The sequence below is a fragment of the Bubalus bubalis genome, chromosome 4 (assembly GCF_019923935.1).
Source record: "Bubalus bubalis isolate 160015118507 breed Murrah chromosome 4, NDDB_SH_1, whole genome shotgun sequence".
Classification (NCBI taxonomy): domain Eukaryota; kingdom Metazoa; phylum Chordata; class Mammalia; order Artiodactyla; family Bovidae; genus Bubalus; species Bubalus bubalis.
In genome coordinates, this window is record NC_059160.1 from 159,778,846 (window position 1) to 159,793,821 (window position 14,976).

The window sequence follows — 14,976 nt, forward strand, 5'->3', positions numbered from 1 at the left end:
TCCCGCTCCAAGGCCCGCCACACGTGACACCATCTCTGAGACTGAGATGTGTTGTCTTGTTGAAACCAGGAAAGGCTCTGATTTCCCATCTGGGTTGGTACTAGATGGGGTAGCAGCAGTCCCATCAGAAGCCCAGGTGATTTGTTTACTTACTTACTGAGTCCCTAGAAGCAGGACGAGGGCCAGCAGTAATGGAAACAGAGCTCCCCACCCCCAGCCCCACTCCCATGAAATGTGCTGAGCTCTTCAGCAGAGCCATACACATTTGGTTCTATCTGCCCCTCAGCAGGCTGAGCCCTGTGTGCATCCCTATCAGAGTGGAAGGGAGAGGCCCCCGAAGGTGACGGTTCCGCTAGGGCGCCAGCTGTCTGCCCTCCCAGAGCTCCATGCACATTTCTCCACAGTATATCAGAATTTAGGCAAATCATATTAGGTTGCTCCAGCCTTGCCTCCCAAATACTTAAGGGCCCAGGGAGCTGCTGGGCATTCACATTATCAAGGTACAAGTCATCCTGGAAGACGTGGGAAGATGGATGGAAGGCCAGGGTCACAGCCATGTGCGCCAGCTACATCTCACCACCAGACCATTATCTGCCCAACACCAAAGCTGGCAATGCGAGAAATGTTTTCATTAAGAAAGGCTGCATTTCTTCCAGCTTTTCAAAGAGCCTGGTTTTCTCTTGCCTCCATCATTAATCAAGCAAAGTGGACTGTGCAGAGAGACCTCACAGAGGCCAACAGCAGGAACTGACCTCTGACCAGATTCTCAGACAGGCTCTGTCCATCCAGCACACTCAGACCAGCAGAGGGACCCGCTGGGAGGACAAGCTGATGCCCAGATGTCACAGCTCGAGAAACCCATCTCCAGGTGCAGTCTCTCTGCCAACCTGCTGCCAGCCTACCTGTCCTGAGAGGGGAAGCCATGTCCCGGCCTGAGAAGGGAACAGATGGTGGCAGAGGGCGGAGAGTGGAGGGAGCTCTCCTCATGTTGAATCCAAGATGCGAGGAGGGTGGAGCGTTGAGGGTCATTTGCTATACCCAAGGCTCTCTGGCCTCCAGCTGTTCATATAGCCACCCGTGGCCAGGACGGCAACCAGCTGCACCCAAGGGGACCACCTGTGCACCTGTCTCTGACAAAGGCATCGATCCATGCTGGTCACTACATGTTCCATCTGGGTCTTTAGGGTGAAGTAAACCAGTGAAAATGACATGAAGTCCAAAGTAACTCTGGTGTGAAGAGGTTCGGTGCTGCTGCAGAGGAAAGGCTTCTATAGGCAGGTTGACAAGAAACTTGTCAGCTTGGGACAAGTGTGAAGAAAGCCTTAAAGAAATAGGGATGTAAGAGGTGGTGGTGTGGGGAGTGGGGTCAAAATGCTGTAACAGGTTGAATGAGGGAGCAATGATTCCATCTATTAAGCCATCTTATCATTTTAAAATTCACAAACAAGAGAAATCCCAACCTAAGGGAGCATTTTATAATACCACATTAGCTCCTGCAGCCTAATTGAAGGTTTGGGCTCCACAGTAACCAGACAACACAGCTTCTATCATTTACCCATCCCGCTTTGGAAACACATTTGAATAGAAGTGGAGTAACAATGTGACAATTCATCTGTTAGGTTAATTGTAGCGCTGAAGTCATCAGGCAATGCAGTCCTAAAGACCAAGGATGGTTCAGATGCTTCTCTGAGCAAGGCTGCCCATAAAATCTGAGCAAAGCCTCTGGGGTTCTTAGGGTCTTGTTGTCATTTTTATCACTGCCCGGGTCAGACAACCCCTAAACAAACCTGTTGAGAAAACAAGAATGAGAAGCACCCAAATAAGACAGTGCTTTGTAGGGAAAAATAAACAAAGCACTGCATGTTTCAAAAGCAGTGGCTTTGGAGCCAATAGAAGCCACTTACTGAGGTACTTTTCTTCCAAAAGATGTTCTCTTTACTAAACAGGAACCAAACTGATTTGCTATAATAGTGCCTGGTTGGCTTTGCAGCACAAAAAGCCCTGACCACAGGCCTAATAGAAGAAGATGGAGCTTCTGAGGTCAGCTCAGTGCAGAAGCAGAGAAATGGATGATCTTGCAAAAATTCCCTGCTTTTGATAGTCTTCTCGAAAACTTCTAACCCAGAACTATCATCCCAAGAGAAGCTGTCTGGGGGAAGAACTAAAGATGGACTTGAGAGCTCCATTTCCAAAAGAATTTTCATTAATTCCATCAAGACAGAGTTAATAATCCATGACATCAATGTTGTATTTTTTTCCCCTTCAGTTGGTTGTGCTAAACATGTTAGAATCTTCTCAATAAATCTCACAGCTAGAGGCTAGTAGAAATTAGTTTGCCTTCTACACTGTCATTAAGAAAGAAAGAAGTGGTAATAGCTACAGAGAAAACTTGAAGGGAATGGCTTGTAAATGAGATGAATCTACAAGCTGCCCAAATGGTTGTTGGGTGGGATGAGTAAATAAATCCACATTTGCCTCTCGTCACAGCCTGTACAAGGAAGCAGATGCAACAAATGGAGATAGATTCATTTAATAAAGTATTTTATTTATAGATATATAAAGAGGCTTCCAGAGACAGTTTAACTTACATTAAGACCTGCATTCTTAACAGATCTACCCCATTAGTCCTTATCGGGAATCTCCAAGCAGCAGGGTCTTGTCTGAAAAGCTATGCAGGGTGCAAAGACACTGGCCTCCCCTCTCCCACCCAAGGCAGCACTGATCAAGTTCCTGCATGACTGAGGCGATGGTAAGTGATGCTCAACACCGGTGATGAGGGGCCAGACAGAAGTGAAGCTCTCCCACCCACTATGAGACTTTCAAAGAGCATGCTCAGGACAAAAGTAGACTACATCACACTGTACAAAAAATAATGAGGCCGTGTTCAGTCTTCCCATGGAAACCCAAGCACACCTGGCCACATCCTCTAGAAGGACAGTTCTGTTAATAGCTCGGCCTTGTTCTCGTTGCTTTCTGTACATCCTCTCATTTATTTTCATTATGACTCTGAGGAGTAGGGAATATTTGAATCCCCAGTGTACAGAGAAGGAAGCAGAGGCATAGAATGACGAATAAATAATAATCAATAATTAGTAGCTAGATTTACTGGGATCTGAACCCAAGCAACCTGGGTCCTGTGCTGTTGCTGCTGCTTCTTCTTCTGCTATAGCTGCTGCTGCTGCAGCTACCACGACTGCTACAAGATCTGTGATGTAGCTCTTCAATCTTGCTCTTCATATGGTGTCTGGATCTCAGCAGAAACAGAGAGAGGTAGGGTGGCCAGGATTCTGTGTTCGATATCGCACTGACCTCACCTGACGATTAACCACCCACCACAGAGCCAGGGCTTTGTTCATCCTCCTAATAAACATGTGTCATTTCAGAAAGTCCTCTACTGCATGCCTCTCTGCTACAATCAGTGTCTTTTCCCCTCTTGTCCTCCAGGACAGATTCTTTACATCCAATGTGACTGATATGAACGAAAGAGCTCACCTGAGCTTCCTGTCCATGGCAAAATGAGCAATCAAGACCTTGATGAGACATACTTTGTCTCTCTCCCTCCACCCCGCCAGGGCAGGACATGTTGGTGAAATAGGAAGCAGCCCTCTTTTCTTGTGGAGTAGAAGAAATATGGTAAGGCAAGAAAGAAATGGGGAAATGAACCCGGGGTATGGTGCAGGGTGGAACAGGGCTGGTGTGTCTTTGGGGAAGGATGAAGCCTTTTGGGGAGAGAGAACCCATTGAGACCTTCCTGGGAGTGAGACCCCTCTCACAGAGAGTGGCAGGCACCTCCCCCTCCGGCCCCGGGTGGGGACGAGCACACATTGCCTGGGCCACATGGTCACACTACACTTCCATCCACATAGAGAGTGCGGTGCTAAATACAGAGGCAGTGTGAGACGCCCTCACCTCTTCTTCCAAACTGTAGAAAAGAGGAAGGCAGAGCAGGACAGCAGCACCTTAAAATAAAGCACCTTCCACACCTGCTGCATATGCCCAGGGCTTTTGAGCCCATGAACCCTGCAGAGGTCTTTCATCTACTTTCCTGGTCAGCACCTCATCATCTGTGAAAGATCCCAGACCTTGTGATGTCTCCCTGGAGCAGTGGACTTGGGGCTGGTGGGAGTTACTCCAATGAAATCCTGATGTCGCCTATGTTTCCTTATCAACCAAGAACATACTTCTAGCATTTGCCATCTGTGGGAGCACGCTTCCTCTCTCCCCTATTAAGATTATAGCATGGATTTGGTACTTTGACAAATCACACATGTACATAGCTCACTCTAGAGATTATAATAACCTCCCTTCCCAAAATATATGCCCCATGATTAGATGATACCAAGATGTCCTGGGATGGGACTGATACTCTATAGGCAGACACAGCCCATCACTGCCCTATAGTCCCTATGCCAGGTGGAAAGAAGGGGTAAACTAGTTTCAAACACTGAGTGGCAACCATATCCCATGCATAAATTACGAGTACTTTTCACAAACCCAGGTGGGAAAAATTTCCTTCTGTTATATGGTTCCCACCAAGCATTGAAAGAAAATTTTCTTAGGGACCATGTTCCTAGTGGAGTTTCAGGTGCCAGTCTACCAACAGACAATCTTCACCATTACCCCCAAATATCCAGGAAGAAAACCACCTCTCACAATGGGTGCACAGCTCCACATCCACCTCCCAGGCCTAAGAGAAGCTAACCTCGATTGCACCTATGTCAAAAGACTAGTGGGGGCACTAATCATACACACTCTGTATTTCTCATCTTGGAAGGAAGGGAACAGGTGGGCAAGTAATGTTTCTACCTTTTGCGCCCTCCTGCTCAGCTAGGATTCCAGCAGTGTTCTGGTTGACTTAAGACTTAGCATTCAGAAGATGAGCTGAGACGTTTCCCAGTTATTTCCATATTTTTGACTTTCTACAGGGAAGAACTTAAAACGGGTTCAAAATCATGACTGTCCACAGGAAGGCTCTGTCCCCAGTTCTGACAGATGAAATCATTCCCCACTAACACAGCCATCAGAGAAACTTAAGATACAGGACTCTCCTTACTCCCTAAGTGTGCAACTTTTAAATACAAGAGGCACCCAATGAGCTAATATGCTGCATCTGCTGACATTGGCCATAATTGCCTGCTAATGTGCTTAGAGGTATTGCCCAGTTGACTGGTTTCAATTTCAGCACAGAGTTCTAATAATTACAGTTGGTGGGGAAGTGTGCTCAACTAGAGCTGAGGCACACTGATGCATGAGGTAGGCCAAGGGTATGGGTGAGACTCCCTCCTGGAAGAAGTTTAGGAGGCCAGCACTGACCTGCAGCATCTGGAGGTAGCCTTCCTGGGGGTCGCAGAGCAAGGAGGAGATGCGGTGGTTGTTCCTCATGCATTTCTGGTTGTCCTTTGCAGAAGGGAAGATCTGCCGGACCACAGTCATCCTGCCAAGGGCGCTGTGGACCAGATCCAGGATCTCTGGGTCACTGATTTCCTGGGAAGATAACCAGAAATGCTTACCATTGACTTATGACCTCATACTCTCTGCAGAAGACTTACCAGTAGATGTCTAGGTTGACAGCCCAAATAGTTGATGCCAAAGGGGTTATGAGTTTGGGCTCAAGGTCAAAGAGCCTTATTAGCTGCTTACTTACAAATAATACTTGTTTACCCTAAAATGCAAACAGGATTGTTCAACACCTTCCCTGAAGGACAGAAAAAGATAATCTGTAGCTAAACCACCAATGCACTGGCTTCCATGGAGTCAAACCCTAAAAGAATCAATACTGTCAAGTGTCATGAGAGGCATTAGCCGGGATAAAAGGCTCAATTTCCTGTTGGGGTTGTCTACCTGATGTAGACAAGGAAAACTGGCTTCCTCTGACAGAGCTGAACAAAATGCATTAAGTTTCCCATAATTCTTTAACAATTAGATTTTTTTTAAAGATTTGCATACATACAAAATTTTAAAATATATCCATTCATTCATTCACTCATTCATTGCACAAAAGCTACCCAACAGTTCCTCAATGTTTTGTTCCATGTTAATACTGGGGTATAGCTGTGAATGAGTCAGGCTTAATTCCCTCTGGTGAAACTCAAGGTCATCATACGCTGAAATATATGGAGTGATGTCGTACCGAAATCTAGGAGCAAAGGAACCCATCGAACTTCCACATGGGCCCATTTGCTAAGTTCTTTACACACATTATCTCATTTTGTACTTGCAACAGCCTTAGGAATTCTATGAGGTAGATCCTATTATTACCCTATTTAAAATGAGCACTCTCATGCATAAAAAGAGCAAAGGGAGCAGGCCAAGGGGAGCTCTTTCCAGGATGAAGCTTCTGTGAGGAATTAGCACTGAAGCTGAACCTGAAGGATGAACTTATTAGGCAAAGTGTTTGCTTGTAAAGGCGAGCAGGCAGGACAGTGAAGAGTCGAGTTGGTAGTAGTATTGCTGAAGATGGAGGCAATGGTTCAGGCAGCAATGAGTCCCTCCAACCTAGGGAGGGGCAGGGCCACTGGCAGGAGAGAGGAATGATCAAAGGCAGTGTGGGATCTGTGTCCTAGACCAGATGTGGTTATGGGGTTCAGTAAATATTTCTAGAACAATCCACACTATAGATGATGAGAAGCACGTGAAAGATTTTATGCCCCAATAAGCCACAATCAGATTTACATTTTTAAAAATCTCTGACTGCTGTACAGAGAGAGGATTAGAGAGTAACAAAACAGCTCCATGTCTGAGATCAACAAAGGGACTATAAAAAATGGACATTCACCAAGGGTTTTAATGGTGGAAGAGAGGTTAAGAAAGCTCTGGTTCACTGGTTCTAAGAAGTGACTCTATCTGTGTTGGTTGCAAGTCAAGATTTTAACCATGAATAACTGTGCTTTAAAATTGGCCTTAAGTCTTCCTCCTTGCAGATGACACAGCCTAGCTTTGAGACAATGAGATGGTACAAATGGAGTTAATGAGGTTAGAAATAGTGATCGAGAATTTGCAGAATCACATAAACAAGAACATAACATGTTTAAGGATTTAAAGGTAAACAAAGCACTCTCAGGGCCTGTCCTAGGTACTCAATATGAGGGTATAGACTGGTCAGTTATAACCATGTACTAGATCTGGGAGAAAGGAAGAAATTAAGAGTTGCATCCTTTTAGAATGATCAATAGTTCCCAAATGTGCAAAACTGCAGGCATTTCTAAAGAATTAAAGTGCTTGTACATACTGAATCTGGGTTTCAACCACTTAAACTTTATATTTCAGACAAGTCTGTTTAAGGAATGATGATCATATTGGATTGGGGCCAACTGACTATCAATGGTGAAGAAATTGCAAAATGCTCATATCTTTGGACAACCAAGTGAGAAGAGCCCAGGATCCAGCTGGGCTTCAGAAAACAGAGCAGAGAATGTAGCTGATCCTGGACATTTGTGCCCTGCTCTTAGCTGCCCTGCTAATGGACACATTGCCCCAAGTAGGATAGCAGGATGAGAGAACTAGTGTTCTAACCTACTAGAAAATAAAACTGTAAGAAAGACCAGTGAGCAGCATGGTCAGCTTTACTTGAAGAGGGAATATAGAGGTGAGGTCTTCATGGGTAGGAGGTAACCTAGAAAAATCATGAGGTCATGAGGAAATAATTCATATTATGCGTAAGAGGGTTCCTCAAAGTCAGCACACTTAAGAAATGGATATGTGACATACCTTTTGTTTTTCTCACTTACTTTTGATAGCGGAGAAGGCAATGGCACCCCACTCCAGTACTCTTGCCTGGAAAATCCCATGGACGGAGGAGCCTGGTGGGCTGCAGTCCATGGGGTCGCAAAGAGTCAGACACGACTGAGCGACTTCACTTTGACTTTTCACTTTCATGCATTGGAGAAGGAAATGGCAACCCACTCCAGTGTTCTTGCCTGGAGAATCCCAGGGACGGGGGAGCCTGGTGGGCTGCCGTCTATGGGGTCACACAGAGTCGGACACAACTGAAGCGACTTAGCAGAAGCAGCAGCAGCTTGATGGCAGAGGTCACCATAGAAGCTCTTTAATTAAACCTCTCCTGCACCCTTAACTTCCAGATAGGAGAGTCAACGGCATTGAACCCTCCCTACTACCCCGCAACAATGACCTTAGAAATTGTAGGAGGCCTGACTGATAGGAGAACACAGTACCTCTCTGGTAGATATAGCCTCACTTTCCTACAATATGCAGCAGCATATGGGGGAATTGATGTCAGGGCAGCCAGGACCTAGTCAAGGGTCCCGAAAGTCAAGCCCTCCCACAAGTAGCCCTGATCTCCAGACCACTCCTTTCCAGTTCTACCCTCCCAGGACAGAGATGAGAACTTGGCATAGCTTCCTCCAACCCATTAGTTGCTATATGCCTCCCTTGCCATAAGGATCTCTGCAGAATCTCCCACGGTCCTCTTCTCACCCAATCACTCTGAGTCAAAGCACTACTAGCCACCTCCCCACACCTGTGCTGCTGCTGCTAAGTCACATCAGTCCTGTCTGACTCTGTGCGACCCCACAGACGACAGCCCACCAGGCTACGCCATCCCTGGGATTCTCCAGGCAAGAACACTGGAGTGGGTTGCCATTTCCTTCTCCAATGCATGAAAGTGAAAAGTGAAAGTGAAGTCGCTCAGTCGTGTCCTACTCTTCACGACCCCATGGACAATGGCTCACCAGGCTCCTCCATCCATGGGATTTCCCAGGCAAGAGTACTGGAGTGGGGTGCCATCGCCTTCTCCGCCACACCTCTGGGCCTATCCCTACTATCTAGTACAGAGATAGCTGCAATCAGATGCTAAGAATCCACAGAAGCAACTCCCCTGGGTCCCTTGGAGGCAGTGAAAAGGGTCACTTCTCCCGGGGATTTATCCTTTGCTTTGGAGATACCCAAGTCTGCACCATCAGTCAGCTCCTCAGCTCCATGCCAGGCCTTCTGTCCTGATGGCTCCACCAGGTCCCTTAGTATTACTGGGCTGCACACAGGTATCTCCTCACACCCTGCTCACTGATGCCAGGAACTGCTTCCAGGCTGCACACCAGGTCAGCCTCTGGACTCCTGGAAAGAGGATCAAACTCTGGGTCTTCCTAAGGGTGCAGAGGGCAATCAAGCAGCCAATTTACATAAACATCTTGGAGAACAAACTTTCCCTTTGTCTCAGCCGAACATTCCTTCCAGAGAGTGCTGCTAGCAGAAGGAACAAGACAATGTGTGTATACTGTGTGACCTCCACCGACCTCACCAAAGTCAGCAAGGCAGCAATGAAACAGTAACACATCATATCCATACACTCAACTAAGTGCTGGTGTGTGGAAGGGCACAGGTTCAAAATAAATCTTATTACTTTTTAAGTTTGTCTTGTGAAATATATCTTAATGCACAGTTCAGTTCAGTTCACTTCAGTTACTCAGTCATGTCGAACTCTTTGTGACCCCATGAACAGCAGCATGCCAGGCCTCCCTGTCCATCACCAACTCCCGGAATCCACCCAAACCCATGTCCATCGAGTCAGTGATGCCATCCAACCATCTCATCCTCTGTCGTCCCCTTCTCCTCCTGCCTTCAATCTTTCCCAGCATCAGGGTCTTTTCCAATGAGTCAGCTCTTCGCATCAGGTGGCCAAAGTATTGGAGCTTCAGCTTCAACATCAGTCCTTCCAATGAATACCCAGGACTGAACTCCTTTAGGATGGACTGGTTGGATCTCCTTGCAGTCCAAGGGACTTCTCGAGAGTCTTCTCCAACACCACAGTTCAAAAGCATCAATTCTTTGGTGCTCAGCTTTCTTTATAGTCCAACTCTCACATCCATACATGACCACTGGAAAAACCATAGCCTTGACTAGACAGACTTTAATGCACAAACCCTACATAAAGTATGAATAATAAATTATTTCAGTGTACCTTTCATCAAGAAATAAAATATAAGCTGCATCTTGATTGGATGCCTCTTTCCCAGATGCTTACAACTTCCTCATCAGGAGTTCCCTTTGTCATGCCATAACTTATGGATGTAACCTAGATAATACACAGCTTAGGCTTGCACATTTTGTTTAGCTTTGTATAAGCTAAACAGTCTGCATGCCTCTAACCACTGTGTTTTAACACAGTGGTTCTCAAACTGAGTCGTGTATCAGGATCACCTGGGGAACTGACAAAATTACAGAGGTCCGGTCTTGTCCCATTTCAACAAGCAAAGCTTCTGTGTTCTACATTAGCTCTCCAGATAATTCCAGTATTCACCAACATCTAAAAACCCCTGGGTTTAACATTAAGTTTCCGTGATCTATTCATGGTGATGGATGCAGCTCTGGTTTATTCATTTTCACAGCTGTATGCTCTGCATTGTATGATTCTGCCACAATGCATTCATGGTATTGTGATTACCATTTGAATGTTTTTGCTTCTTTCCTATTAGGAACAAACCTTCTATGAACAATTTTTCTTGCCTGTGTGTCTTGGTGCACACTTTTAAGAATTACTCTACATACCTGGAATTAGAATTCCTCCATAGGAGAATATGAAAGTGAAAGTCGCTCAGTCATGTCGGACTGTTTGTGACCCCATGGACTTCTCCATGGAATTCTCCAGGTCAGAATACTGGAGTGGGTAGCCTTTCCCTTTTCCAGGGGATCTTCCCAACCCAGGGATCGAACCCAGGTCTCCTGCATTGCGGGTGGATTCTTTACCATCTGAGCCACAAGGGAAGACCATACGAGAATATGAATGTATTCAAATTTACTAGATAATACCAAATTTCCAGATGATTTGTATCCACTTATAATTATGTGTGGTGAGGAGTTCTTGTTGTTCTTCCTTTCCTGATCCTGATATCCTGCTGCTGCTGCTGCTGCTGCTGCTGCTGCTAAGTCACTTCAGTCATGTCCGACTCTGTGCAACCTTATGGACAGCAGCCCACCAGCCTTCTCCGTCCACAGGATTTTCTAGACAAGAACACTGGAGTAGGTTGCCATTTCCTTCCCCACCTGATATCCTATGACTTCCTAATATTTGCCAGTCTGGTAAGAATGAATTGGTACATCACTAGACTTTAATTTCCACTTCCCTAATACTTAAAAGAGTTAAATATCTTTCAAACACTCATGAGTCATCTGTTTCCTTTTGTGTGCTTGTGATCTTTGCCTAATTTCCACTGGGTTTTATATTTTGCATGTTGATTTATGGGACCTTTTTTTCAGTTCTGGATATTAAGTTCTTATCACATGCTACAGATACCTTCTCTAGTTTCTAGATTAATAAGTAAAACTAGGCTATAAATTCATCCAACTTGGTGTTTTCTTTGTCAAAAGATTTTTATTACTAATTAAATTTCCTTATTTCTACAGGAATTTTCTTGTTTTGCCTTCCTCCCCCTGTCATTTTTAGTCATGTTGTCCAAATTTTTTACTTGATTGGCATAAGCTGTTCGCAATGTCATTCTACTTCTATTCTCTCCAACGCATCTAAAGTTGTATGCCATCATGCATTTCTAACAATCTGTATTTGTGTACCTTCCCTCTTATTCTGATCCTATAAGTTAGTATATTTCATAAATTCTCCTTTAAAAAGTAAGTTTTACCTTAACAGATACTGTTTTATGTGCTGGTTTTCTCTTTCATCAATGTCTACTCTTATCTTTATTGTTTTTATTTTTCCATTTTCTTTTGATTTATTAAGTGGTTATTTTCGAAGCTGTTTCCATATGAAACCTAGCTGATAAATATTAAACATTTTTTTCTTTCCTAATGAACTATTTAAGACTATAGATCTAAAAATCAAACATGCTTTAGTTATGACCCACAGGTTATCATATATATTAATTGTATCATTGTTTCTAAAATTCCTCTTTGAAATGTTTTTGACTCATGAGTATCTTACTAGAGATTTTTAAAATTTTTCCAAACATGAGGTAATTATTTTTCAGTAATCAAAGATGATGCTGTGAAAGTGCTGCATTCAATATGCCAGCAAATTTGGAAAACTCAGCAGTGGCTACAGGACTGGAAAAGGTCAGTTTTCATTCCAATCCCAAAGAAAGGCAATGCCAAAGAATGCTCAAACTATCGCACAATTGCACTCATCTCACACGCTAGTAAAGTAATGCTCAAAATTCTCCAAGCCAGGCTTCAGCAATACATGAACCATGAACTTCCAAATGTTCAAGCTGGTTTTAGAAAAGGCAGAGGAACCAGACACCAAATTGCCAACATCTGCTGGATCATGGAAAAAGCAAGAGAGTTCCAGAAAAACATCTATTTCTGCTTTATTGACTATGCCAAAGCCTTTGACTGTGTGGATCACAATAAACTGTGGAAAATTCTGAAAGAGATGGGAATACCAGACCACCTAATCTGCCTCTTGAGAAATTTGTATGCAGGTCAGGAAGCAACAGTTAGAACTGGACATGGAACAACAGACTGGTTCCAAATAGGAAAAGGAGTACGTCAAGGCTGTATATTGTCACCCTTAACTTATATGCAGAGTACATCATGAGAAATACTGGGCTGGAAGAAGCACAAGCTGGAATCAAGATTGCCGGGAGAAATATCAATAACCTCAGATATGCCGATGACACCACCCTTATGGCAGAAAGTGAAAAGGAACTAAAAAGCCTCTTGATGAAGGTGAAAGAGGAGAGTGAAAAAGTTGGCTTAAAACTCAACATTCAGAAAACGAAGATCATGGCATCTGGTCCCATCACTTCATGGGAAATAGATGGGGAAACAGTGGAAACAGTGTCAGACTTTATTTTTTTGGGTTCCAAAATCACTGCAGATGGTGACTGAAGCCATGAAATTAAAAGACACTTACTCCTTGGAAGAAAAGTTGTGACCAACCTAGATAGCATATTCAAAAGCAGAGACACTACTTTGCCAACAAAAGTCCATCTAGTCAAGGCTATGGTTTTTCCTGTGGTCATGTATGCACATGAGAGTTGGACTGTGAAGAAAGCTGAGCACCGAAGAATTGATGCTTTTGAACTGTGGTGTTGGAGAAGACTCTTGAGAGTCCCTTGGACTGCAAGGAGAGCCAACCAGTCCATTCTGAAGATCAGCCCTGGGATTTCTTTGGAAGGAATGATGCTAAAGCTGAAACTCCAGTACTCTGGCCACCTCATGTGAAGAGTTGACTCATTGGAAAAGACTCTGATGCTGGGAGGGATTGGGGGCAGGAGGAGAAGGGGACGACAGAGGATGAGATGGCTGGATGGCATCACTGACTCAATGGACGTGAGTCTCAGTGAACTCCGGGAGTTGGTGATGGACAGGGAGGCCTGGCGAGCTGCGATTCATGGGGTCGCAAAGAGTCGGATACGACTGAGCGACTGAACTGAGCTGAACTGAACTGAATCTTCAACGTATTATAACCTGAGAATGTGGAATGTGTGACACAAATCCTTTAAAGTTTATTGAGACTCACTTTGTGACAGTTTGCATGAATGCTATGTGTTTCCATTGTCCAATTGCTGCTGATTTCAGTGGCCCATTTTTAGGTCCATTAGATGGGGAATTTTCCCATTTCTGTTTGTATTCAGTCTTAATCTTCAAAAATCATATTTGGAGTTTTCATAATTATGTATAAGTTTAGAATGATAACTCCTTGCTCAACTGAAACTTTTGTCATTATTTATACATCCTCTATTTCTAGTAATGTATCTTGCCTTATAGTTTACTGCTATTAATATATACACTACTTTCATTTTGGTTAGTATCTCGCTGTTCTTTTCCTATTTCTTTGCTGTCAATCTTCCTCTGTATCACATTTTAGTTGGGACTCTTGTAAGCAAAATATACTCAATTTTTTATATCCATCCTAGACATTTTAGTTGAAATCTCAATTCATTTATATTGGACAATGATCATACATATAAATGAATTGATTTTATCATACTATTTACATTACATATTTTACTGTTTTTTTCCCTTCTCTTTAGCTTCTTGAAATGATTTTTTCATATTTTCATTTTCTTATTCTCTTTTCAAAGCTATAACAATATTGCCCAATATTTTTTCATTGGATATCATGAATACTTTAATTGCATAAGTGTGAAATTAATCAATATTCTTACTCTCTCAATCTTTATCTCTAATCATCATCATCTCAACTAATGTCATAACAATGTCTAGTGTTTTAATTCTAGTTTTCATTATGCCCTCTTATCACACATAATTTCCATTATTTTATACAGTAAATATTTATCTACTTAACCAATATTTATAGATATATTTGTTAAACATTCTTCTGTGGCCCTCAAACTTTACGTCTAAGATTCTTTTTCTTGCCCTGAAGTATATCATTTAGAATTTCCTTTAAATGTGGGTTTGTTGGTGACAAACTTAGTTTTTGTTTATTAAAAAGCATTTTTATTTGGATCTCATTCTTAAAATAAAAAAATTCTAAATTGAACAGTATATTTCATAGCACAGTAAAGATAATATTGCATTATAGTCTTGCTTCCATTTTAGTTCAGTGTATTAGATTCCTATGGTTGTAATAACAAATTATCACAAACTCGGTGGCTTGGAACAACAAAATTTTATTCGGTCACAGTTCCACAGAGCAGCAGCTCAAAAATCAGTCTCACTGGGCTGGTATTAGAATATTGGCAGGCATATTCAGCCCACAACCTCGAGTTATTAGGAATCAGTTTAACTGTCATTCCTTTGAAGATGACCGCTTCTGCATGGATACTCTTCAGATTTTTCTCCGTTTCTGGTGTTCTGCAGTCACAACATGAAGTGTATTTTTAATTTTTATTCTGCTCCTGATTCTTAGGCTTCCTAGATCTGGAGTTTAGTTTCTTCAATAATTCTAGAGAAATCTGAACCATACTATCTTTTAATACTATTTTCCCTGTTATTTCCTATTTTCTTCTAGAAATCCAATCAACAGTATGTTAGAGCTTATCATTCTATTTTCCATGTTTATTAACCTCTTTTCCAGCTGGTTGTTGTTGGTTGTTCAGT

General features: G+C 43.1%; 1 protein-coding gene across 3 annotated transcripts in view; it reads right to left on the bottom strand.

Annotated features, from left to right (window-relative positions):
* Positions 1–14,976, bottom strand: part of GRID1 (glutamate ionotropic receptor delta type subunit 1) — a 688,259-nt gene that overhangs the window by 228,700 nt on the left and 444,583 nt on the right. For all 3 annotated transcript variants that reach the window (XM_025284872.3, XM_025284871.3, XM_044942388.2), the window contains one exon: positions 5,314–5,484. In XM_025284872.3, the coding sequence (XP_025140657.1) occupies positions 5,314–5,484 (171 nt within the window). The remainder of the gene's footprint in view (positions 1–5,313; positions 5,485–14,976) is intronic.